This window comes from Lampris incognitus, chromosome 18, assembly GCF_029633865.1.
Source record: "Lampris incognitus isolate fLamInc1 chromosome 18, fLamInc1.hap2, whole genome shotgun sequence".
Classification (NCBI taxonomy): Eukaryota; Metazoa; Chordata; class Actinopteri; order Lampriformes; family Lampridae; genus Lampris; species Lampris incognitus.
This window is the reverse complement of record NC_079228.1, coordinates 20812575-20840346: the sequence shown is the minus strand read 5'-3', so window position 1 is coordinate 20840346 and position 27772 is coordinate 20812575. Positions and strand designations below refer to the sequence as shown.

General features: G+C 42.9%; 1 protein-coding gene across 1 annotated transcript in view; it reads left to right on the top strand.

The window, feature by feature from the left end:
* ppp1r9a (protein phosphatase 1, regulatory subunit 9A) overlaps positions 1 to 27772 on the top strand; it is a 69907-nt gene that overhangs the window by 31814 nt on the left and 10321 nt on the right. The window contains exons 4-17 of the mRNA XM_056297988.1: positions 1580 to 1637; positions 4206 to 4358; positions 6315 to 6368; positions 7979 to 8208; positions 13119 to 13215; positions 14076 to 14211; positions 17733 to 17821; positions 18847 to 19009; positions 20549 to 20624; positions 21242 to 21301; positions 22057 to 22105; positions 22898 to 22942; positions 26862 to 26981; positions 27500 to 27523. Coding sequence (XP_056153963.1) covers positions 1580 to 1637; positions 4206 to 4358; positions 6315 to 6368; positions 7979 to 8208; positions 13119 to 13215; positions 14076 to 14211; positions 17733 to 17821; positions 18847 to 19009; positions 20549 to 20624; positions 21242 to 21301; positions 22057 to 22105; positions 22898 to 22942; positions 26862 to 26981; positions 27500 to 27523 — 1354 coding nt within the window. The remainder of the gene's footprint in view (positions 1 to 1579; positions 1638 to 4205; positions 4359 to 6314; positions 6369 to 7978; positions 8209 to 13118; positions 13216 to 14075; positions 14212 to 17732; positions 17822 to 18846; positions 19010 to 20548; positions 20625 to 21241; positions 21302 to 22056; positions 22106 to 22897; positions 22943 to 26861; positions 26982 to 27499; positions 27524 to 27772) is intronic.

Here is a 27772-nt window from a genome sequence, read left to right as displayed (position 1 = left end):
AAACACTATTGTACAGTGTTTAAAAAGCCAGTTGATGGTTACCAGAGAGCCACTTACTTGTGACTGTGCTGTTGCACGACTGCCACCTTATGGCATTACTGAAAGTACCCCCCCCCCCCGTGTTTTTCAATGTGAAGCTTCCGAATAGATTAAACTGTGAGGGTACGTTGTATATCGAAACAAGATAAAAAAATTTTTTTTTTTGCTTTTTGTACTTACAAGAATTCCAGACATTGCACGTTTTAATCCAAATCAAATTACAAATGCTGTTAGTAAAAATTTGATTCTCAGGCATTCCCAAATTGAAACAAATCAAGTTTGAATGGGGCTTAAGTCAATAATCTGACCCTGGGTCTTTAGTCTGTAGAAAAGACGTCTTTAACTTCATAAAGATGTCCGATCCACTCCATTTGTCATTATATGAAAGCTTATAGATCCCTGCAGGGAAATCCTTCCGCTTGTTGCCCTGCACAGGGAGGTCAGAGTTCACCACCACCCTCGGAAGTTCACGTCATTTGAATGCACCCAGTAACCCTGTACAGTTGGATTGCAGAGGCTGATGGTTAAAGAAAATACCTTGACTTTCTGAATGTGATTCCATTACCTGTGAAAGATCCCACCCACATAGTTCTGGAGTAGAGGAACCGTAACAAGTCTTGCAGATGACAGTCCCACAAAGGGCTTCAAATTGTTTGATCTCCTCTCGAGTACCCTCAGTATATCTGCATTGCGCTACACTTCGCATGTATGTCAGTGCATTTTTCACACGTGACACTGGATTGGAGATTTTTTGCTCTGAGATGACAGCTATGTTAAAGCAGCCTTCATCCCGAGACACTTGACTGAAGCTTTGCTTGAAAAATATAGCTCGTTAATTCATATAACTGACAAGTTTTGAGACACTTTTTCTCTCTCCCTTACACACAGACACACACACACACACATACACAATGACATACCATGCATGCCTCAGTGCTAGAAAGCATCTCTCAGCATTTCCCTGTCCCACTATATCCCTGATGCTGCTGCTTCCTCATAAAGCAGCTAATCCACCAGCCACTCAGCTCAGAGCCCCTGCTGCTCATACTGTGCGCGCATGCGTGTGTGTGTGTGCGCGTGCATTTACAGGAACTCAGTTTTGTGCACATTCTTAGATGCGTAGAGCACATGTACATTTACACACACACACACACACACACACACACACACACACACACACACACACACACACTCAATCATACAGTGAAATGCCTGAATGCATACACCCACAGAGACGTACAGACCAGTGTGCTCTTGCACAGATCTACTCGTGTGTACAAGCAAACACATCGACATGCTCAAGTACCCCCCCCCCCCGTACCTTGCACTATCCTCATTGTTGAGAGAAAGCCTTCTTTTCCTGGTGGGTGTGGTAGTGAGGGTCCTCATGCATAAGAAACTCTCCTCCAGGCAGTGCCATCATAATTATGGCCCCACACACACAGTGCTGTCAGCTCTCATCACAAATCCTATAGAAAGTCAAGGCTTCAGTTCAGTCTTTTGTAAAACCCCGCATTGTGCTGTCCACCCCTGTCTGCAGGGTTTATTACATGGTCCGTTCTTCATTTGTTGTCTTCATTCACAGCTCTCGTTTGGGGGTCAGTAAATTTAAAATAAACGGAAGAAAACAATAAAAGCTTTAAGCTATACATCATGGGGGATTTCAGATCTTTACATGAACAAGCGATCCCCTCTACAGACACCTGCTGGGCACAGAAATGACAACAATAACTGTATTGAAAACACTAATCTGTAAAAGAGACTGATATCCAAAAGTTGTAAAAACACACTTCAAATCTGCCCCAATGACACCGAAACATCCATAACTCCCGACATAAATGCCAATAGCATGAACAATTACAAAGCCAATGCAATGATCTATGGGGCAATAAAAAAGTTCGCATCAATATTAATTTGTCCGTTAATATTAGAACATTTTCCCAAAGTTCTGAGGAGGAGGAGGGAGGAGCAGGTCATTTCTCACTAGGAGTGCTGCTTAGCTCAATATAGTACATTTGTTTGTACACACATGTATGTATATGCATACTGAAATACACATGCACCTAAACAGACACACACACAGGGGTTCACCGGGGTCCCCATACATGCACAGAGGTTTCCTGTCTTTCTCAGCAGATAAAAAATGCAAACCATAGTCCGCATCCTCAGCAGTCAGCTAAAGACATTACTCACGTATCGTATTTATATTTGGCATTCATAGTTCACATCATCACACACTGTGCAACCTCCAAACAACAGCTGCGAAATATCTCCCCGAACATCCATCCCGCTCATCATCATGCAAGCACTAGCAGGTGATATGTTTATTCATCATATCATCAGCATACGGGTGTTACTGTTCCCCCTCCCCGTGTATTTGATGGTTAACCTCACCTTCTTAAGTGGGACTTGAATGTAGAGGATGTTGGTACCATGGCAACAAGCAAGCCTATTATGGAAATGGACCTCTCCGTCAGCGACTCAGCCAAACAAATCAGGCCTTGATGCTGCTATCTGCCAAGAAGGAACAAAGATGGTGGGAGGACGGGGGAGAGGTCTAGGAGAGGAGAGGAAGGGGAGGGGACATGGGCATAGGCTATAAATTTGGGTTAGCAACGGGGTTAGTGAGCGTCAGGGCGGTGATGGAGGGTGAAAGAAACAGACAAGAAATGTTTGAACTGCAGATCGACTGTTTAACATAGTTTTGAAGGTAGGGTCAATCAGGAGAGGTAAGGAGAGACGTGTGGGCAAATTAAAGAGAAGTGACAGCAAGAAAGTGACTGACATAAAGGGCAAGAGAGAAAGAGAGGAAAAAAGAGAACAAAAGAGAGTTGGATTCCACTATGTTTGTTTAACATTGTGCCAAACGTGACATTTGTTTGAATTTTTCCACAATAACATGGAAGCAAAGGACGCAAGACAAGAGAGATGAAAAGTGAACTGACTTGAAAAAGTGAGGTATGGTTAGGTGGAAGATGAGAGGGAGAGATGGAAGCAGTGGATAGAATGGGATAGCCGCAGGCGAGACAGAGAAAGAAAAAGTGCGTGAGAGAAAAAGAGAGAGAGATTATAATGGCCTGGCCTTGCAACAATGGAGCTAGCAGGCCTCAGGCACCGCCATGGGTTTCAGATATCCAACGATTACTCCCAACATTGGCATCATTCAGTCCATTATGCGATGCCTGATGCTAATCTTGTGTTTTGTGGATGGTAGACATGTAAAAGAGACTAAAGCCTTTTGTCGAATATCTTTTGAATGCTCAAAAATGAAGGTTTATTGACTCTTTCTGGTGATTAGATTTATATAAACTGAATTAACTGATCACTCACTAAATGAAATCACCATAACATTCAGACAGAACCGCTGCCATTAAACCAGGTTTGCTCAGGGTTTGCTAAATTGACAGTGATTAGTGGTTAACATTAGGAAAATTCTCAGAGATGTTCTGATATTGCCAGATGCACTCTGGTTATTCAGCAGGGCAGCACAAGAACCAAATACTGAAAGACGACTAGCTTTAGCTTTAAGGAGGTATGGATGGATGGATGGATGGATGGATAGATAGATAGATAGATGGATGGGAGATACCATCTGTCAAACATAGTATCTGTCTATCTATCTTATCTAGCTAGCTGTCAATCTATCTGAGAAATTGATAACTAGCTGGCTTGTTGATTTTATTGTGTTTGCAGTCTGTTTTGAAGGCTGTTGTTTCCACAGTGAAAACTGAATACAGGTGGTCACAGAAAGCTGAATCAGTTCATCAGGACATAACGTTTATTCAATAAATGTTGTGTCCAGATGAACTGATTCAACTCCTTACCTGGATTACTGAGCATGCATAAAGACATGACTGCAGATAGCTTTGCAGGATAATACAGCGGAGCCTTACAAACCAGTCCACAATATCAGTCTTTGACCATCACACACACACACACACACACACACACACACACACACACACACACACACGCACACACACACAGGGGAATTAATCCTAGGATTAGTTATCCCTGCAAGTGACACTTGATCATCCTCCTGGGGTGGAGATTTTGGTGCCCATGGACGTTAACCCTGCATGGATCTCTTGTTATCTGTTGGTTATGAAAAGAGAGAAGAAGGGGGTGTAGAACCATGTTACTTACTGCTGTATTCACTCCCAAAGCAGACAGGGGAGTACGCCACAGATGAGGAGGAGGCGGGACCAGCGGAGCCAGACGGGGAGAAGAACATCGAGGTGTTTGATTTGCCAGAGACAGATGACATCCTGTCTCCATCGGAGCTCGACGCCACCAAGCTGTACCAGAAGTTCAGAGAGGTAACGCGTCCAGTCAAATCAGATTCCACATCTGCTAATTCAATCCCTGCCTATGGGACCTGCGTAAACTGAACATTATATGTGAACGCCTTGTTGGAGCTAGCCCACTTTGACCAAAAAATAAAAAATACACCTGCACCAAAAGGCGTACATAGCATTTCCGCAGGGATAAAGGAAACTTTCATTTAATGCTGAAAAGATTCCTCCACATGCATTTCCCCTGCTTAACTTGGTAAAACTATAATCTAAAATTCCCTTACGCCCCTCAAATCCTAATCTAGAAGATTAGAAGCATGACTTTGAAACTGATTTAAGACTTGTGCTCGTTTCATCGCTAGTTACCTATGCACGGTGGAAATCCTCAGAGGAGGAGAAGCATCACACTTAACAACCTGTATTTCAGACTTGCTTATACGGTAACTCGGCCTTTGCAGCTCCTGACCCAGCATGCATCTAAGAAATGAGCTAAAACCGTTGTGTTTATGGTCCTACCGTACTAGCAATGAACTCACTGCAAAACAGCGGTGACAAAATGTGAGGTTGTCTTCATTGACACTTAACTCATTTTTATGCTTTTTTAGGCCGCTGAGCAGTCGGTAATATTGATTGAGCGTTCCGGCGCTACATTTGGCACCGTTACATTTTAGCCTCTCCCGACTGCCACAATAGCTATATGACACATTTAACAAATGGTTTCTGCTGCACTGCGGGCACAGCTGGGGATATTGAGTGAAACAATAATGTAATCCCCCAGTCCCAAGCCCTCTGCACTCCTATCGCTGTCTCTCGTTTCCCCCTCTCGTCGCTCTCTCCCTTTGTGTACCTCTCGCAGTAGTTATTTATTTAAATGCTCTCTTTCTCACATGGTCTTGCTTTTCTCTGTCTCTTTTCTAAAATATGCACTCTCTGTCCCTCTTACTCTCTCTCTATTGCTATCTCTCTCTCACACACACACACACACACACACACACACACACACACACACACACACACACACACACACACACCTTTTTAACTCAGTTGCAGTTTGCTTCGGCAAGAGATAAGACTCCTCTGTGATTCATAGCACTGTCTGTTTGTGAATGTTCTGCAAAGCCCTTTGTGATCGTAGCAGAGAGGCTTGAAATTGCAATGAGCCGCGGCACAAGGGCTGTGTTAAATGAACTCCGTCAGCTTTGCAAACTCCAAGGACCTTCAACAAGATACTCTACATTACCATTGATTCTATAAACAATTAATTTAAAAATCTCAATGTGCACCTACTGTAGGTTTATACCTGCCAAACCTTATATGGCTGATTGCTAGTGCCATGTCACCTTCTCATTTTCCCATTTGAGCTGGAGGACATAGGACTCTGGGTAAAACTCTGCTACTATCTATCTATCTATCTATCTATCTATCTATCTATCTATCTATCTATCTATCTATCTATCTATCTATCTATCTATCTATCTATCTATCTATCTATCTATCTATCTATCTATCTATCTATCTATCTATCTATCTATCTATCTATCTATCTGTCTATCTGTCTATCCATCCATCCATCCATCCATCCATCCTAAAAGCTAGAGACACTTCAGTATTGGGTTCCTGTGATGTCTTGCTAATTACACAGCATGCATCCAGCATTACCAGAACATCTTGTCCATTTTGCCCCACTTTATCCATCTACCTACTATAGAGTTCTACCTATAGAGTTCTCTTATCCCCTTTTCTCAAAGCTGAATGAGACCCAAGCAGAGCCAGGGTATATCCTCCTGTCCCTGTGTCGGGGAGTGTCTCCCTCCCCTGTGAGGGTGTGTCGGTGGTAAGGCTGCAGTGCTGTCAGGGCGGACAGGGTCGGCTGCCTCCATCCGTCACACTGTATCGACAGCAGCGAGCCTGCGCACTCGCCCTCCATCATCTGACCATCCCTTTCCCCCTCTCTCCGCTCTTCTCCTGTCCCTCCAACAGCTCCAGATCAAGCACACGGTGACCGAGGCTGAGATCCAGAAGCTTAAGAACAAGGTAAGAGCCTCGGCGTGTCATTCTGGAAGCCAGTCGAAGGTGCAAATGATTTACATTTGTTAGTTTTCATCATTCTCAAATGGATGTGCGAGTTGACATTGTCATCGGAAAACAAGACATAAGCCTGTTAGTTGGGGGTGTGGAGTTTTGGCTTCTTTGGAAAGTTTTCTAGTTAGATTTTATTGGTTAGTAAGAGCTAGATAGTGTCTATTTCTACTACAGCCATGTAGATTAATGATTCTATGTATGTGGTAAATTGGATTTCAGAATTTATTAGTGTTGGATATCTTTTAGAAATATATAGTGTCCTGCAACAGAATGCAGTAGTTGCCATTTTAGGTGTATTTCAGGTTTATCTGCTCTTGCATGTGTTATTTCAGCAGTTTGCATCATGTGTCTGAAAAACATCCTTTTGTTTAGCTCTCAGTGTCACAAGTATGCAGGAAAGCGAGAATGCCAGGCAGAAAACCAGGGAGTTTGATTTGTTTTATCTTTCTGTCTGCACACATACATGTGTCTGTGTATATATCTGCATATCTGTGTGCACTTCCTACCATCTGCACAAGGCATGAATTATATGTTCAGGCAAAATTAAACGCCTAATTTGATTAGTTCCTAAATTAATGTGCTGTGGGTTGATACGCTCAAATGCATCTGGGAACTGGTGCCTTAAAAGCTTTTAGGGGAGAAGGCTAGGTCTCATTTTATGGGTTAGATGAAATACAGTAATGCTAGAATAGAGTCGAATGCTGAATAGAGCCAAACCTCAAAGAAGGGGTTCAATTAGAGTAGCTAATAGTAAAGTCCTTATCATTATGAATTCTGTCCTATAACTCTATCAGCAGTTTTCTGTCTGTCTGGGATATTAAGACTCATCATGCTGCTTTGTTAGCACGCTATGATTTGGGCTTTCATGCAGTTTAATGTTTTATGGAAGGCTTTAATAACATTTAAATAACAGATCCCTTTACCTCTGCAGTGATGTGAGGCATGAGGTACATAGAGTGGTCACATTTCAAACTTTCACTTTCAAAATGCTCTATATACATCTTAGGGGGGGGAAATCAATGCCTAATCTTTACTGTCAACAATTAGAAAAAAAATTGATAGTCTCTATCTCTAAAACATTGCATTTTTTTTACAGAAAAAGTTCAGCATTGGTAACTACTCCAGTAATATTCAACAGTGACTATTAAGTCCGGCTGTTTAAAATTAATCGTCCCATACCCAAGGTCCATAGGCAGAAAGGAAAATTTCAAGAAGGACGACTACGATGACTCTAATGAGACCTCACACTCTTGTTGTGATATAACAAAATGTCAATTTTCTATGTAAATATGTTGACTGCATATGCTTGAGGAAGTGTGAACCCTGAGGCCATACCCTTCATAACTTGAAAGTCAGAGGCTCAACCCGCTAAATGTCCGAGTGTTTTGTTGAATTATTCTTTACAGAGACACCAAACCAATGCCTACTTACTCAGAGTGACTCTTGGCAAGAGCTATATGTCGGAATGTTTGTAAAAAATGAGAAAGGTGCCCCTATAAAGGCTCTTGGCCTCACCCTTACACTGCTCTTACATGGTGTGTTTGTCTTTCGCCCCACCCCAGCTGGCATCGGTGGAGAGGGAGAAGCAGCGCTGGGAGAAAGAGAAGAGCCAGCTGAAGGCCAGCATCGAGGAGAACAAGGAGAGGATGTTGAAGCTGGAGAGCTACTGGATTGAGGCTCAGACCCTCTGCCACACTGTCAACGAACATCTGAAGGAGGCCCAGGCCCAATATCAGACCCTGGAGAAGAAGTACAACAAGGCCAAGAAGCTCATCAAGGACTTCCAGCAGAAGTGAGTCAACACGAGGTTAAGACAGAAAGGCGTTAAAAGTAAAGGGTCAGGGCTGGCAGGACTGTTAGCAATTAGAGGAGTGTCAGGTACCGGATCATGGAGAAAATAAGAGGCCAGAGAGCATACTAAAAACTTCTAGCAGAAATATAATATGAACTTGGTTAGGTCAGGGCCTCTTTGTTAGCCTGTGAAGGATAAACTACAGCAGTTCCAAGTACATCTAAGGCCCCTTTTATATCTGGTATTAACATGCATCTCATATCTGGGTTGTGTCCAGTTATGATTTAGCCATATTGTATTTACACCTTGCATTAATATGCGTCTCATTGATTGCACTGATCTGATTGCACTGTCCTGCACCAATGCATATAACTGTGTGTGGTACTTCCTCATGCAGTATTTAATAGATTTACACAAAAGTTGCATCCACTAGGCAGTCTAAAATAAACATTCATCCAGTTACAATGTTATTTATACTCTTTCTCATCATACGGAATGGAGGAAGAAGCCATCTTTCACAGTTGGTGTTCAGTAGGCAACTGCAGAGGAGAGGTCAGTTTTGTGCAGCTGATCTCATCTCGGTTCTCAGGGCCGCCACTGACTGTTTGGATGCAGGTGTAAGTGGATTTCTTGGATTCTAGTGTTTACTGAGAGACTCCGGAAAAAGGGAAGAAATCATTAGCAACTACAATGAATCCATGTCTGTTTTTCTTTATTGCAAGTTAATCAGAAACCGTGTTGGATAATGTAAAGATAACACTTAATATGGACATGACCCGGGATGGTGTGGAGATGGTCACAGTTACAGTGGATGAATAATCCAGTGACGAGGTGAAGAAGGTTTTTCTTGTGGAGTTTTTCCTCATTCGTGTCTAGGGTCCAAGGATAGGGGGGGCTGTTATATATTGTCGTATATTGTACTGATTTAAAGGACCTTGGGACTACCTTGTGATTTTGGGCTATACAAATTAAATTGATTTGACTTGAATTAAACAGACAAGTTCACAAAATAAGATTAAGTGAAGACTGTTGAATTACCAAGAACGGTCCGGGAGTGTCCAGGTAGCCTAGCGGTCTATTCTGTTGCCTACCAACACGGGGCTCACCAGTTCAAATCCCTGTTTTACCTCCAGCTTGGTCGGGCGTCTCTAGAGATACAATTGGCCGTATCTGTGGGTGAGAAGCTGGATGTGGGTATGTCTCCTGGTTGCTGCACTAGCGCCTCCTCTGGTCGGTCAGGGCACCTGTTCGGGGGGCAATAGTATGATCCTCCCACGCACTATGTTCCCCTGGCGAAACTCCTTACTGTCAGGGGAAAAGAATCAGCTGGTGACTCCACATGTATCGGAGGAGACATGTGGTAGTCTCCACATGTTCTATATGGATTGGAAACGTGATTGTATTTACAATTGACTAAAATGTGGTCGCAATGCGCCCCTGACCACTTCTGGTGGGGGTTCGGGGAATCGAATCACAATCCTTTCTCAGAGTGGAGCCTTTTCGCTTGTGTCTTTATGTGGCTGTCACACTTGAGATGCATGTTAATACCACATGTAAAGTGGGCCTGACCCACGAGTTATTCTAGGCAAGTTATGTAAGCCCAGTTCAGTGGGCTTCAATTGGTTGTACTTTTACTGATCAGAGGCTCAATTTAATCCAGAAAAGCTGCTGAAACTCAATAATAACTTGTAGAAAAAGGTACTTCAGTACAGGTTGAACGTTGAAGTTTGATGACAAAGAAATACCTGTGATTCGGCATTGCTGTGCTAACCACCGGACCACGGCACGGTGGTCCGGTGGTTAGCACTGTTGCCTCACAGCAAGAAGGTCATGGGTTCGAACCCTAGGCCACCCCACATCCTTTCTGCATGGGTTTGTACCGGGTACTCCGGTTTCTTCCCATCATCAAAAAGACATGCATGTTAGGGTTAATACTCCTGTCTGTGCCCCTGAGCAAGGCAATGGAAAGAAGAACTGGAGTTGGTCCCCGGGTGTTGCAGCTGCCCACTATACAATAGGATGGGTTGAATGCAGACAATGAATTTTGCTGTATGTAGCCCTATGTACAATGACAAATAAAGTGTCTTCTTCTCTGTTGGCACGTTTAGTGTAGGCTACTGTAGTCAACACCAGCCTAAGCTGTTTACACCATTTTTCTTGAATTTTTGAGACAGGTTTTTAATAACTTGAAATTTGTAATATTTTTCCTAAAAATCACATTTGAGAGTAACACAATTTACAACAGGGTGATTTGGAGAGCGGGGTTTCGGAAGATAAGGGATTTAGTGTATGAGTATGTACCAGGGTTTATGAGGGCAAAGGTCGTGGTAGATGAAGTGAAGGGAAGGGGTGATGGATTGTGGTTGGGAACGGCAGAGAGGATATTTGGAAACATCAAGGCGGGGGGGATGCCGAGAGAATGGGTCAGTATGATTGAGAGAGAGGCTGTTTTGGATGAGGAAGGAGAGATAGAAACGTATATGTGAGAGAGGAGAATGAGTCTGATGAGTATGAAAACGAGAGTGATGTATAGATGTTTAAGAGAGGAAGAAGTGAGAAGACCGGCTGTGGAGAAAGTGTGGGGGAGGGTTATGAATGAGATGGATGTAGGGAGGATATGGAGGAATCTGAGTGACGTGGAACAGTGTTGAATGTGAGAATTTTGTTTTTTATTAAGGCACAATAGGGTGTTCAATAATGTAATAATCAGTAAGTTTGATGGGAAAGTGAAGAAAGAATGTGATGTGTGTGGTGTGGGAGTGGAAGCATTTATGTATGAGTTTGGTGAATGTTGTGAGCTGGAGGGGTACATGTTGAGAATGAAAGAATTAATAAGCAGATGTTCAAGAGGTGGGTTTGTGGACAGAATGGGATGGAAGAATTGAGGTTGTTTGGGGTGGCTGGCAAAGTGAAAGGATGTAAGTTAATTTATTAAATTATGGTTTAAGCCATGCAAGGTTTGCTGTCAAGCTAAGGAGGAATATAGCCTATTACGAAAAGAGGAAAGCTGAGGTGTGGAATATTTTTAGGAGTATAATGGAAAGATGTTAATATTGTAGCAAATTCGAGGGGCAACCACAGGAACTGCCGCAGCCGGGACACGAACCCGTCTCGCCCGCACCGCAGGAGACATCGCTAACCGCTTGACTAAAGGGTCCAACCTGTTAGCCCAGAGCCAACATATGTATCCCTATCACCTGCACTGCAGGTGACATCGCTAACCGCTCGACTAATAGCGATGTCTCCCGCGGTGCGGGCGATACAGGTTCGCGTCCTGGCTGCGGCAGTTCCTGTGGTTGCCCCCTGAATTCGCTACAATATGTTGTATGGTTATGTTAGAGAAGATGAGTTTATTAGTGGATTTGTGGAGGGGAGCACTTTTTTTGTGACTGGGGAAGGTGATGTTGGATTTTGGTTAAATAGTGTAGTGTGTATGGTATATGTGTATTTTTTGTTTGATTTGGTGGAGGGTGTAGGCTGGAAGCCATGCCAAAACCTACAGGTTACCTCACTGTTTTCAGTCTTGTCTACCTGTGTTTTAATTTTCAATTCTTATCCTCTTCAATACTATAGAGTTCGATGGGTTTGTGAAATATTTTATTTCCCCTAGCGGTTTAGTATATGTGTGTTGTATTTTTAATGTTTTTTTTCTGTTTTATAGAAATTAATATAATTTTATAGCAAATTTGTTTTGCCATTTCTAAAATTGGTGTTATTGCCTCTTCCTTGGCATTAGACCTCTGATAAACTATTAATTATTAATTCCTGCATTTTGATTTTTTGAGGCAGTCTTACTAGCCTTAGTAAAAAGGGAAATATAATCAATTATGCACCATTATATGTACAGTTGAAACTACGCTTATTTTGTAGTATCAAGATACGCACTCATACATTAGCATAAGTCAATCAATTTGACTTACAAGACCTTGAACAGTTTTCTTTGGCAATATAGAAGAGGATCGTTTCATTTAGAAAGCCAAAAGTAGTCGAAAGTGGTCAAGATGTTGATTTAAGATGCAAAAAAAATGCAAAATAATGACTTTGTTGCACAAATGATCAAGACCAGCGTATGTGAATAATAATCCCGACCACAGTATAATGAATCGGATTATAATTTTAGCAGTGATAAGAATCTCCTTCATGTTGTATGAGCCTGGATATTTGTCTTCGTGGACTCGCGAGTCCTGCCCCACTCCACCACCGAGAGCTGAGTTTCCATTTAAAGGCAGTTTGCGTGGCCTCCTCTCCGGTGAATTGATCTCTTTGGTCAGTCCCATCACAACCTCTCCAGCTTCCCTCTTCTCTGACTGGCTCTAATTGGCTCTGACCCACCAGGCCAACGCAGGCTAACTGTGAACTCTCTGTGCACCTTGCTAACAGAGGATTTTGCCTGACAGGATGCAGCAGCCAGACAGCAAGAACCCAGACCAAGGGCAAAGTGGATGCTGTGAGACATCTCAATCAGAAGGCCATGCTTAGTATTCATACCATGTGGTTTTGTGTGTATGGCGGATGCTATTTTAGCGTGTGTGTGTGTGTGTGTGTGTGTGTGTGTGTGTGTGTGTGTGTGTGTGTGTGTGTCTTGTCTGTCTGTCTATCTGTGTGCTGTTTGTGTGTTCAGTTGGAGCAAAAGAATTTGAGTGAAGCAAGTGAAAGTGACACTCGGAAACAACTCTGGCTCCTCTGGCATGCAAAGACACACAAATACTCACTTGCGCATGCACACACACACACACACACACACACACACACACACACACACACACACACACACACACACACACACAGATATACATTTCATATGTGTTACTGTCACAGCCTTCTCTCTGTTTTTTTTTTTTTTTTTTTTTTGCCCTGTATCTTACACCCACTCAGCACATTAACATCTCCTCTGGGTCCTCTTCCTCCAGAGAAGTGGAGTTTGTTCAGAAAGAGGATGCGGAGAGGAGGAGGCTGGAGGAAGCCGAGAAAGCCCACCTGGCTGAGATCCAGGGTCTTCAAGTCAGGGTGAGCCAGCATCTCTCCCATTCTCACCATCTCTCATCTGTTATCTTATCTGCACCCTACTCCAAATCTGTGTGTGTGTGTGTGTGTGTGTGTGTGTGTGTGTGTGTGTGTGTGTGTGTGTGTGTGTGTGTGTGTGTGTGTGTGTGTGTGTGTGTGTGTGTGTGTGTGTGTGCATGCATATGTGCCTATCTATATTTATTTTTCTCTCGCCCTCTTTTCAACTTTTTTTTTTTTTTTGCCAACTGCCTTGATTATATCATACTCAACAATTGTTCAAGCACATTGTGTCACTTGTCTGTTGTGTACAATCACACGTTTGCCCTACAACAGTAGTTTCTAATGGTGTAGCTTTTTCTCCACATGTAGAGCCTCTGTGTTCTGCCTACCCAAGTGAAAAAGGAATTTTGCCTTTTCGGTCCCTCTGGACAGAGGAGACAACATGTTAACTTTGCGTTCATGGGAACATGGCAGGTGTATTTGTCACTCACCACATTCATTTCCATGTCTTTTTGCCATGTTACTTGACAGTCATGCATGTTGCTTCTCAGTTCTTCGCCCATACTTTTTCCCCCCTCCGGATAGTGGTCATTCTACCCTATTATCCCTCATCCCGCACCCCACTAGTACAGTACAATACAGTCATTGTAAAAGTCAATAGATAATAGTGAATGTGAAATGTTGTCAAAAAACAAACAGTGGCAAAAAGCAGTATTAGCAGATTAGGAACCATGTAATAGCTGCACATTTAATATATTGTAGAGGTTGGTTTAAATCACCACTCAAACCAGCTGCAGTAAGTAAATGAATTGTTTTCAAAGCCCACGGCCTGTTAACATAAATTGTGTTCTCTCTCGCTCCAGATTGCCTCGCTGGAGTCAGAGCTGATGCAGCTGATGAAGCAGAATGGCATCCAGGTCAACAACAACAACAGCAACAGTGCTGAGAGGCTCAGCGAGCAGCAGCACAGCCCAGTCAGGGCTCCCGCACCAGCCAGAGGTCCGTCTACACGGGAATTGATTCATATTGAGTAGACCGGTAGTATAGTTTGATTTGGTGGACAGCACTACAGTAGGAAGTGACAGCAAAGTTATGCCAAATAAAACAGAATCCCAGAAGGTCATATTTGTTGTGTGTTTTAAATCATCATAAGTTATCTTAAGTCTTGGATACAGCACTTCAGGTCTTAAATTTTGCCACCGCGCTAATTTCTTGTGTCAAAATCCCCCTTAAATTCACTCCAGCTAGCATTAAAATGGTTTATAGTTTATTTATATTGGTGCTGTGCCATAACTTCCCCTCCTAGCTTATACAAACTGACACAAAAACAGGCAGAGCATGGCCTTAGCAGTGTGGTAACCAGTGCATTCTTGAAAATTACACAATGAAAGCTGAATTGATTTCATTTGCGAGGGATATGTCCATCGTTTAGGCAATTAAGTGTTTGGTAACAGAAATCAGTCCTAACTAAAAATGTAAAATTATTTTAAATACATGAATGTGCTAGAATTTTAACAATAATAATAAATCAAACTTATATTGCGCTTTTCTAACACTCAAAGTCACTTTATGAAAGCAATGATTTTATATATGTATATATATTTAAATATATATATACACACACACACACACACACACACACACACACACACACACACACACACACACATGGACGGACGGACGGACGGTTTGCTAAATAAATAGGCTAACAGGGCTAAGTCCTCCCTATCGTTTACAATAAAGATGAGAAAATTATTGTTTAAAAAAAAACCTTAGAACAGATTGTTTTAAATTTTTGTGCAACCTTGAGCACCAACAGCACCAAAAAGTCACCAGAAAAACACAGGATACATCTAAATGGGCTTATCTTTTATAGCAAACACAGTAGCGTCAGCTGCCATTCGTCTTCGTAGTGAGTGACAGGCGTTGTGGCACGCCTCCTTGATTTGCCGATCATGCAGTCCTCAGGCCGCTGACTTTTGACATTTTTTTTTTACTTTTGACAAATGACGGCGGACATACACAAAGTGACAGGCGTCGTAGCACGCCCCTTTTGTTTGCTGATCATTCCGACCAGTGGACTTTTGACCAATGACAGCGGACGTACAGAGTAACGGTACATACATTGAGGCGCTGCTTGTTTGAGAGTAGAGGGGAAGGTGGGCGCGGGCGTTAGCATGAATGAGGTGGATTATTTACGTTTATCGTCCATTTTCTTCGACGTCTCTGGGGGAAATCTTGGAAGTGAAGAAAGTGGGGACACATCGTCCAAACGATGTTCAAAAAACACGAAGGGACAAACGACAAAATCCTAAATTTGTGTTACCTGGTTTCAACGAAAGGACTGGCTAACGGCAAGTGTAGCTAAGAATTCACTTCTCTGTTGCCCCATGCTTGCTTTTTGGGGGGGAGACACGGCTTGGACCCAACAAGGAATTGTGGATTTGTAACATTTATCTGACAAAATTAAGAAACGTGGACATGTGTGAGAAAAAAGAGAAACATACAGAGCGGTTTTTTTTTTGGCATCAGGCCGTTCTTGTGGGTATTTCTCTATATTGTTGTAGAGTATTTGCTATATAACAGGTTATATAGTGTCGTTGCTGTAACTTGGTATTTCGGATGTGATGCTGCTGTTGCTGCAGCTTATACATAAATTCATGTGTGTGTGTGTGTGTGTGTGTGTGTGTGTGTGTGTGTGTGTGTGTGTGTGTGTGTGTGTGTGTGTGTGTGTGTGTGTGTGTGTGTGTCTGCCTCAGCCTCCCGCCTGACATTGTGTTTAGGGTTCAGAGAGCAAAGGGTTGGTGGAGTGTTTGGATGGGTCAAATTTTTTTTCTGCCTGTTCTCTGAACCACTCTCCCCTGCACATTATTATTCCCTGAAGCCTTCTGCTGTCCGCTGTCTGTGCCCTGTAATGCACATTGTAGGAATACACTACAGACTGAAAATACCAATATCAGGATACTCTCTCTCTCTCTCTCTCTCTCTCTCCCCCTCTCTTTCACATACACACACAGTCACACAAAGTGCATGTAATACAAACAGATGCTTGCAAAGACACACAACAAGGGCTAAATCTTTCCTTGGATTAAGCAAGTGTTACAGCGCCCGTCTTTCCACAAATCCTCTCCATTCACCTTTAAAATCCTAACGTCCACATGCACTGTCACCTCCAACACCCCCCACCCCCACCCCTTTTCACATTTGGCCTTAGCCAGCAAAAACAAACAAGTAATCCATTGTGAACACACATGTCTGGCTTCACCTCTTCCATCTAATCTCTGCGGACTTCAGTTCGCTGGCTGCATCTATCTGAAGGAAGGGGAGAAGTGCCGTGTGTGCTGCTGTGGTCTGCAGACAGGCTGTCGCAGAGATTTGATCTGTACTGATACGAGTGCGTGAGTTGGTTTCGGGGGCGTTGTGGAGAAAGATAGATGGAAGACATGAAAAGGAAAAGGAAAAAAGGTGGGGGAGGAGGAGGGGTAAAAGCAGGAGGCAATTTCTGAAATTCTCTTATCCTTCCAAATTTCAGCAATTGACTCTTTGACTTACCAGACCAGAAGTTTCTCCCTCAAGAGATTAATTGGTGATATTTTTTTTCTTTTGTCTTTTTCTCCCTTTTTCTCCGCAATTGTATCCGGCCAATTACTCCACTCTTCCAAGCCGTCCCGGTCGCTGCTCCACCCCCTCTGCCCATCCAGGGAGGGCTGCAGACTACCACATGCCTCCTCCGATACATGTGGCGTTGCCAGCTGCTTTTCACCTGCCAGTGAGGAGTTTCACCAGGGGGACATAGCACGTAGGAGGATCACGCTATTCCCCCCAGTTCCCCCTCTCCCCCAAACAGGTTCCCCGACCGACCAGAGGAGGTGCTAGTGTAGCGACCAAGACACATACCCTCTTCCGGCTTCCCACTCGCAGACACAGCCAATTGCGTCTGTAGGGACGCCTGACCAAACCGGAGGTAACGCGGGGATTCGAACCGCCGATCCCCGTGTTGGTAGGCAACAGAATAGATCGCCACGCTGTGCCCTTAGTGTTACCTTTTTAAGGGAAATGGGGACTTAGTATTTTAACTCAATGGTTCTTTTTTAATGGACCAAAGTCGGACCATGACCGAACAAAGTGCACAGAGGTCCCTCCTCTGTTGCTGTCCCTGAGGCTTCTTCCTATTTTTTCTCCCTGTTAAAGGTTGATTTTTTGGTTTTTAGGGAGTTGTTCCAGGGTGTTGTGTTGCTGTAAAGTTCCTAGAGGCAAATTTGTAATTTGTGATATTGGGCTCTACAATAAAATGACTTGACTTGAAAGCAGTTAGGCTATACACAAATGGAACAGCTTTACCATACATTGGTGTTTTTTTATACTTTCCTTTTGAACCAAACCAATTTTGCTATTTCTGTCTCTGCATGTCTGTTTGTTTGGCTGTGTGTGTGTGTGTGTGTGTGTGTGTGTGTGTGTGTGTGTGTGTGTGTGTGTGTGTGTGTGTGTGTGTGTGTGTGTGTGTGTGTGTGTGGCTGCAGAACTGAAGGAGGGCTCTCCAAACTCACCCAGCAAAATGAAGGGTAGCAGAGGACTTGTGCGAGACAGCATCAGCTCCACAGAGGGAGAGGTGTGCATGAACACACACACACACACATACACACACACACACACACAGACTAATCACGTGTTGTAACGTCTTATTTCATCAACATCTGTTAAAATAACAGTCCAGTGCCAGGTTTTTTTTCTGTGTTAAGCAAGCCCCACCTTTATTCTCACTGTTTCCCATTTGATGAACATCATGGTAATACTTTCCTTTAATCACATCACAGTTGCTCTGTATGTGCCGTGTGTGTGTGTGTGTGTGTGTGTGTATGTGTGTGTGTGATATGATCCAAAGGCCACAGGTTTCTCAGATATTCAGTTGAAGAGAGCTTGCAAATTTGCATTGAGATTCCAGGTCTGGATCTGTGGTGTGTGCGTGTGCGTGTGTGTCTCCTGCCAGTTCCACTCTCTTCCCTTTAGATTTAATAGATTAATAGCTGTGTGTTGCTCTGTGGCGCTAATTGAGCTTGCGGTGTTGTCAGTACCTATTGTTTATCCCAGTGTGGTAATAGCAGCCATAGCGTCAGTCTGAATGAAAGGCTTTGGTCCGGTGCTGATGTTGTCACTTACTTGGCAAGTGTAGGCAGGGCTGAGCTCACACTGGCTGAACTGGCTGGGAAAGTGAGTTGGTAGGGATACAGAGACCGGGAAGGATGATGCTTCTCACTGAAAGCTGAGAGAGGAGTTTGGGGGGGAGAGGCCAAAGTTTTATAACTGCAGTTGGAATTTGGAGGAAGTGGAACATGCATCAAAGATCTTTTGATTACGTCTGGTGCAACAACGATAGAAATTCAAATCAAAATCTCTTCACTTTGTTCAAATCACTTCAGCTTGATCGTGCCTTATCTCCTTCTGTGTTTTCTTTTGTTGGATTCTGTCTATCACATCTCGCTCCGTCTCACTGCACACACTCTCACATTTCCCTCTACACCCCCGATCCTCCCCCTTCCTTTTTTCTGTCTCTTCTCTGTCTTTGTCTTTTCCTTCCTCCCCTGTCAAACTTGTTTTTCCTCCTTTATTCTCCCTCCTCTCAATCTCTGTCCTCAGGTCTCGGAGGGCCACAGCAGTCCGGCCCACAGCCGGAGCGGCTCGGTGCGCAGTGTGGCTTCATGTGAAGGAGGAGCAGCAGCTCTCAGGGCCCCGGGCAGCACTGAGGGCTCCCCCAGGCACACGCTGCTCTCTCAGACCACCACAGCGTCCCACCAGGATGGTTGGTGCAGCACAGCCACCCACACTGAAATCAGCCAGTTAGACTTGGGCTTAAAGTTGAACTGCAGAGTTTTTATCCATGTAAACACACACAGGTTTATTGACATTCATAATTTCCCTCATGCAGACGTAGAGTAGGCCTACGTATGTTGCCGACTGTGTTGACAAAAGTTATTACCTTCAAAGATGTTCGGAAAATCTTAATTTTGACATATAGAAGGCTACAATTTTTACAGTGTACGTCTAGATTTTTGTGCAGTGGCTTGGCGAGGAAGCTCCCGCCCTTTCATGTGATTGACAGCCCAAGTTGCCGGTGTGGCCAACATACCTCTGTTTGGTCTTAGTAGGGTTTTCTCCATGGGCTGCGATGTTTAATAAAAGCCAACTTTCTGTTGCCGTCAATTCCATCTGTGGTCAGTTAGCTTACAACACTATACAGGTGCTGTCATCGACATATCTTTATAATTCTGTTATCAGACGACTGCATGACTATAAAAAAGTGATTTGAGCGAGGGTCACAAAATGCTAACAGCCCTGAAATAATCAATAGCCTTGACTGGGGAGTGAGCATTTTGATAGTCAGCTAGTGTCTCCTTCTTTACCCTTCCACAATTGTGCCATGTGTGTAGTCCTCATACGCATACTGGAAAATCAGGCAATGTTAGTATTTTTGTTCTACTACTACTACTATTATTAGTATTTTTGTTCTACTGTTACTACTACTACTACTAATAATAATAATAATAATAATACACTGTATTTAAAGCACCTTTAAGGAAACCAAAGGACACTGTACAGTAGTATAGAACAACAAACTGATAAAAATAAATAAAAAGGCCATGGAGGGGCTTGTCGGTGAGGAGCAGCATCTTATAGTCGATGTGGAATTTAACAGGGAGCCAGTGAAAGTGGTGCAGTGTAGGGGTGATGTGTTTACCAGGTTTAGTGCGTATGAGGACCCTGGCCACAGAGTTCTGGACATACTGGAGCCTATCCAGGGCTTTGCCTGACACCCCAAACAAGACACTACTGCAGTAGTCCAGGTGAGATGTAACAAAAGCATGTATGAGGGTCTTGCTGCAGGGTCTGTGAGGGATGGGTGGAGCAGGGAAATGTTACGGAAGTGAAAGAAGCCAGATTTGGTGACAGACCTGATGTGGGGCTCAACGGATAGCATGGGGTCTAAGAAGACACCTAGATTTCTGACCTCAGAGGAGGCCATCAGTGGACAGGACCAACTTTACCGAGCAGAGCCACCAACATCACATCAGTTTTATTTTTGTTGAGCTTGAGTAAGTTTGAAATCATCTGACTTCATCCGACTTTGTTGTGGTGGGGAGCCCCACTTTGCTCAATAGTGCTAGTAGGGGCCCCAAAACTCCGCAGTTCACCTTTAAACTGAAATGTCTTGTCCTACAGAGGGACATAGTGAGGGCTTGCATATACCTTCTTTACCTTGAATTTATCCAAAATACGTGAAATAAAAAAAAAAGTTGATTGGCGATGAGAAGTGTAAGCAGGAGTGTTTTTGTCTGCACAGGATCTCAGTCCCCGGTGGTGTCCAGTCCCTCTCTCAGCCTGGAGGAGAACATCAGTAGACGGGTGCTGGACCCTGGGTAAGATGTGGAGGAGGAGGAGATTCGAGGTGGAGGTGGAGGTGGCGGTCTTAGATATTTTTCTCTTGTATCGCACTTGTACCAGTTCCTGATGTACTTCTGTAATCGTTGCTCCGTTGTTTGTAGATAAGTAGTAGGAGGAGGAGCTGATGACAGTGGACAATTTTCAGCCCCGATATTTCTCATCTGTCTGCAATTGATGCAACAGGATTACCAGCTTTTTCTGAGCAGCGACTCTGCAGATGTTCATAAAAGTATAGAGTGAAGTTTGTAGTGGTGCATTTGTTGGCAAGTCATTTCTTTCTACCCTGAGAGACCTAATTGTTAAGACTTATGAAAAGGTGTAGAATTTTTAGGTTTACATTCAAAAGGTTTTATGTGGAGCCAGTGTGCCGTTCAGTCAGAATTTGAAGGTCAAGGTTCACAGAGAACAGAATTTATAAATAATAACAAATGTATTAAATCCTATGAGAAATGAATGAGGATTGAAGATGAGGGTGAACAATGATATTGACGTAGTACCGGTGATGACAGGGAGGAGTGATAGGACAGGAAAGACAGCTGTTCACTTTATTTATCGACTCTGTTTTTCTCACCCTTCTGTTGTCATGCCTTAGATCTTCACTCAGACAAAGCAAAGTGAAGGACAAAGACACCCGTGCCTCACCTGGAAACAGGTAAATGGTGTTATCTATGTCCTAGTGTTTCTTCTGTGCTGCTAGTCTGGTTCCAGCTGGCTAAATCAGATTAAGCCGGACACATCAGGACAGCTTTGATTGTGGTGTCTGCCCAGCAGAATGTAAATGATTTGTTTGTGTGTGTGTGTGTGTGTGTGTGTGTGTGTGTGTGTGTGTGTGTGTGTGTGTGTGTGTGTGTGTGTGTGTCTGTGTGTGTGTGTGTCTGTGTAAGTTAGAGAGAGGGGGAGAGAAAGTGGGGCAGGAGTTTTGCTGCATAGCAGACCGAATCCCAGTTGGCATCCCTTGGTATCATGCAATGGTCACTACCCACCATCAGCCTCACACACACACTCATGCATGCATGCACGCACACACACACACACACACACACACACACACACACACACACACACACACACACACACACACACACACACACACACACACACACACACACACACACACACACACACACACACACACACACACACACACACAGAGTATGACTGCTTTGGGGATATGGCCTATTCTCTCTCCTTATTAAAAAAGGGAATGACCCAGAACCTGTTAAAGAGTGATCAACCTTGTTTACATTTCTGTCCGTTTCTCTCTCTCTCTCTCTCTCTCTCTCTCTCTCTCTCTCTCTCTCTCTCTCTCTCTCTCTCTCTCTCTCTCTCTCTCTCTCTCTCTCTCTCTCTCTCTCTCTCTCTCTCTCTCTCTCTCTCTCTCTCTCTCTCTCTCTCTCTCTCTCTCAGTTCCACTGAGCCCTCAGTAGAGGACAGTCCAGAGAAACTAAAAGTCAAGGTATGTGAGGTCAAGCTGTGTTACACAGAGCAAATTAAGAATCGCCAGCTACTCTACGGTGAATGAAGGGGAGTTTGCTTTGCCGTAGATATAATTATATGGTTTTTTTATGTTTATTTTGTTGCTTATTATCATTGTGGCCCTGAGTTTACAGCCAATGAGAGTTCTCTAAACAGTGTTTTACTGAAAGAAGTATCTATTTTTAACGTCAAACTATCAGTTCAGTGACTCTCCTATGTGAGGCAAAAAAAGAAGGGTGGTTTAAAAAACAAAACAAAAACATGCCTTGTCTTGCAAAACAGCACCACCCTCAGATTATTGAAAGGTACTTCATGCAAGTAGAATCGCTTCGTTGCAGTGTCTGAATGGCTCTATTTTTTTCCATTGTGTGAAATACAAATGCCAATAACAAAGGAGAGGGACTGTAACGTCAGTCACATGAATAAAAAATTGATTAAAACTCATGCACATATGCTGACTTTATATGCAAGATGGTATTTGATATGGACGTGTGTATACAAATGAAGACGTCACCAGTGAAATATTCCACATATATATTCTCCCCAAAATCTGCGGGTTTGGGGGTGGTGGTGGTATTGAGGGGAGCTGCTTCAAACAAACATTCTGGTCTGTAGCCAACACCTGTATACTGTATGGTGTGTGTAGATGCACGGTGATGCTGAGCTACAGTGTGCAGGATGCTGAAAGTGACACCGATTTGACAGCTGTGCTTTATTCATGTCTTTTTTTTTTACAACTCTATTAAATGAACTGCTGGTTTCTGTTGAACAGAACTCTCTGACATGGCCCCACTTCTTCTCCTATTCATATTATTTGGTATCGTATTCCCTTTTGCTTTGTTTTTTTAATCAATTCATTCCCCAATCCACTGAAAGACAAATGAATTGCTTCCGTGAGAGGTAAATGGGGGTGAATAACTAATCTGGGGTTGAAATGCATGATTGCATTTTTGATTGGAGAAATTTTACAAATCCGTATAAACGAGGCCGCCTGTTTGATTGGCTGACACCAAACATCTGATGAGTAATCACGTGTAATGTTAACTTTCCCCACTGTGTGTTGACACTACAACAGATATTTACATTTAATACATTTGTGCCTAAACAAAATATTTTGTATTCCATCGTATATTCTCACTTGTTTTCAGTGTAAATCAACTTCTTGAAATAGTTTCATCATCAAGTCTGAAACCTTGAATGTTTTTATAGTCTTATAAACAAGGCTCCAAGACAGAATATAAGACCATGTGTCTTGTTAAGTTGGACATTTCTTTTTGCAGTGTTTAAACTTACGTGACTAAAAACTCTCTCATTATGTGGTGAAATGTATGATGAAATGAAAAGACCACATAAGGTTAGCATCTTAAAGGCCCTTTACTGTTGATGTAGCACCAATCCAGTCCTTTCCCTTTTTACAAGAATTTACCCTCAGCTTAAAATTGACAGCACATCAAAATTCACACTAATGAAAAATGTATGCACATTAAAGAATTATGTATGGTTCACAAAGTGCAAAGCCAAACTGTCAAAAGAATAATCTTTCCATTTTTACGTCAGACAGCTGGAGAATGAAAGAACCGCTTCAAGCAACGCCACAAAGTCAGATCGATGGCACGGCTTTAGATTGATTTAACTCCACTTCTCACATCAAAAGCAGCCTTGGTGCCTGTTTACGCTTTAGGTCTGTGCAACTGCTGACACCATGGGCTCCAGTTTCCGGGTCATAGCGCAGTCGAAGGTGTCGACGCTAGTTCACGGTGCAAGTCGATCAAAGATGTGGCTAATACTTTTTTTTTTGCTAATTTCGGGACATGCTGCACTGGCAGTAATCATTCGCAACAGAGGCACCGTTGTAAAAGGGTCAAATTAAAGGGAATAAATTATCAGTAGGAGTGGTGGGGGCTATCTTCAGCGACGGCCAATAAGATCAGCTCCTCTCATTCCCTTTAAAAGCGGCATGCACAGGAATGTGTGGGAATTGGTGTGTATGTCCCCGAGTTCACAATATCTATTTCCAAATTAATATCTGACCAGTTTTCAGTATATACAGCAGAAATATTGGCAGTCACTATTGGGTTACAGTGGGTGGAAGAGGTCAGACCTGATAGGGTGGTGATATGTACAGATTCAACAGCAGTCTTGGAAAGTATACAGTCAACAAAAACTGTCAGAGAAGATTTAATCATTGAACTTTACCATACTTTGCTAAGACTACACAGAGGTGGTACAGACGTACAGTTCTGCTGGGTACCAGCACATGAGGGACTGAAAGGGAATGAGTGCAGATAAACTAGCAAAAAGGGCATTGCAGAAGGAAATAACAGTATCAGTTCCACTTGGAAAAGGAGAAGGAAACACGGTGATTTAGAGGAAAGGAATGGCGATATGGCAGAAAAAGTGAGAGGAAGACCAGAAAGGAAGGGGGTATTACAAAATACAAAAGTTGGTCATAACAAAGAACTATAAAGAAAGGAACAGAAGGGAGGAAATCATCGTAACAAGACTAAGATTGGATCACACAGGATTAAATGGCACCTTGTTTATAATGGGGGAAGGGGACAGTGATAAGTGTGAGAACTGTGGAGTTAAAGAAAACGCTAAACATGTAATATTGCATTGTAACATGATGTATGAAGTGGAAAGAGAAAGGTTACAGGATAAAGTCAGAGAGGCGGGACGGGAGTGGAATCTGATGGGGATACTGGGAACAGAAGGACAGGGGGAGGGGATTAAAATCACCAGGAAGGCACTCTTTACTTTCTTAAGTGACACGCGGTTGATGGGTAGAATTTAAGAAATAGGGTAAAATGACATGCTGTTACACACTCTTGTACAGTAGGTGGCGGTATGCGCCGTGAAGTTGTTTGCGATCCGCCAGTGAACCGAGAGAAGAAAAAAAACATGGCGAGACTGGCGAAGGCAGGAAAACAAAAGTTTTTAGGACAGAAGCCATTAGTTAAACTATTCGTGAAATAGGCCAATATAACATACACAAAAGTGTAGTGTGTGTGGTTTTGAATAAGTCTAAGCTTAGTGCACCTTCGCCGAAAGCCTGGAAACTACCACACAACGCCTGCATCTGTGCTAAGACATGGTCTGACAAGGCGGAGACGCAGGCGTAATATTTGGTTTTATCCATCCACCCATTATCCAAACCGCTTGTCCTGCTCTCAGGGTCGCGGGATCCTATCCCAGCAGTCATTGGGCGGCAGGCGGGGAGACACCCTGGACAGGCAGCCAGGCCATCACAGGGCCAGTAGTATGTGTATATAAACTTAGCACAAAAAGTAAGGAAATGTGTGTTTGGTAGATTATTTCTTTGTTGTAACAATGTTTCTTGGCAATAAATCTTATATCAGGCACCTGATTGTCAGCACCTGGGGTACCAGAAGCTCAAAACAAGAGTCAACAGCAACAGCAAAATAAGCTGTTTGGCATTAGCAGAGATTTGGCAAATTTTTCATGGGCGCAACCCACATACTCAGCTCTGCTGCTCATCCCACAAATGCATGTTCCTTACAAATGTGGCTCCATTTAAAAGGGAAATAAATAGGCTTTCCAACGGTATAAGATTTATTGCCAAGAAGCATTGTTACAACAAAGAAATAATCTACCAAACACAAATTTCCTTACTTTATATTTGGTTTTATTTGACACCAAACTAGCACTGCGCCACCTGATTTTGACTGACACACCCTCTACTGTGCCCCCACGCCCATTTTGATGCAATCCAAGTCAATGACGAGCCTGGACATGAGCAAACGCGCCCAGACGAGAGGAAAAACCACCTTGCGCACAACAAAATTATCACCGTTTGTTTTTTGCACTACCGCCGACATTGCACCATCCGGAAACTAGATCTCACGGGAGTCAGGTAGTCCACCTTGAACTTGATTGTTGAACTTGATTGTCAGGTAGTCCACCCTGAACTTGATTGTTGTGTTGTTCTGCCAACTTTGTTCACCGAGGAAAGTTTTTAAAGGCTTACATCACTCAAATACTTTCAGATCCTCTGCACTGTCAATACAGAGAATCATCCTGAAATAGACACACACACACACGCACGCACACACACACACACACACACACACATATATATAATGTACTAAATATAGAGGGATTTGGCTAACCTATGTGCACACACTCATAGGAACACAATAGTAGACAGAAGTAGACAGGGGTACTACAGCTACTCAGATAGGTAGATCAATAAATAGATATACAAAAAGAATAGTAGAATAAAATTTTGGGGATTTGCACAGTGCACCAGCCTACCCTGGTAACTAAATGATCCATTTGTACAACTTTATCCAACACATTTTCACCAATAAGCAGATTATTTTTTTTACAATGTTTTAAGGTATATCAGTATGCACTGATAACTGAAATGGTGTAGTATTAACTCATGATAAGGAAAAGAAAGTAAAAAAATTGATTACGTTGCTCTTGGCTAAACTTATTTAGGAATTAATTACTCTGGTCCACGGAAATGCCTTTCTCTTACTTGATTTACCCTCTCCTGTTCTGTTCAGCCCCTCCTCTTAAGAAATAGATTGTGTAACCCATCTTTGATTAATTATGAAACCTCAAATTACTTAACAGGTCACTAAATAAACAAATCAGAAAATCAGTTTTAGCTGAAACTGACAAAAGCACTCTCCAGATACCGGTCTGAAATCCCTTTCCTCCTCACTGGGTTACCACTAACAGTCTAATGAGTGTTTGTTATTCCAAAGGGACCCGGGACAAATGATGATCTGAGTGCCAGCAGCAGCAGCTCGGTGGAAATCAGCGGTCCGGTAACCGAAGCCAAGATGTCAGGACGCTCACACACTTTGGCGCTCTCCTCAGATGAGGTACATTCACAAAGACGTACTTGAACATTACATTTATCTGAGAATAAAGTGGATAGAATTAACGCCATGTTGTCTGTACTGTTGGTGATGTACCAACGATTTAAATGGGGATTCAGTGGCAGAGACTGGATTATGTTGAATTAGAGGTGTGTTTGTTGTGTCCTTTCCCAAAGTTCTTTGCATTTTGATGTTTTTTAGTACACCTTATAATCTGTTACATTTGCTGCATGTCTCTGAAATTGAGAAATCCATTTTATGTACGATATTCTAATGATCCCTTTGACACAGTGTATAAACCAGGGTACTATAATAGTTTTTCTAGATGATTATTATTAGAAGATCTAATAAATTCAGAGACTACAGCATATTTTTAGAGTATTTCCAATGCAACAATGTTGGCCCTTGTGTGGACAGTGTAACCCATAGTGTTGATGTGTGGAAGCAGTTATGTGTCCTCTATGTGTTGCACTGCTAACAAACCAAACATCTCCTGTTGTCCTTTATGCTGCCATGTTCAGAGTCTGGATATGATAGATGATGAGGTGAGACCAAGGTGACAGGCCTACTATGGGCATTTGTTTTGCTGGATACATGTCTGTGTTTATCTAAAGTAAATGGCATTTGTCTGTAGTTCATTTTTAATTCTTTAGCAGTCTAGAATGAGTCTCCCGTGCATGTCCTACACATTGGTATGAGTCATTCATTCAATCAATCAATCAATCAATAACTTCCATTTGTCCTCAGTGGGGCAGTTGTCATTACGAAAGCTTTTCGGATGTTCCTGTCAATGT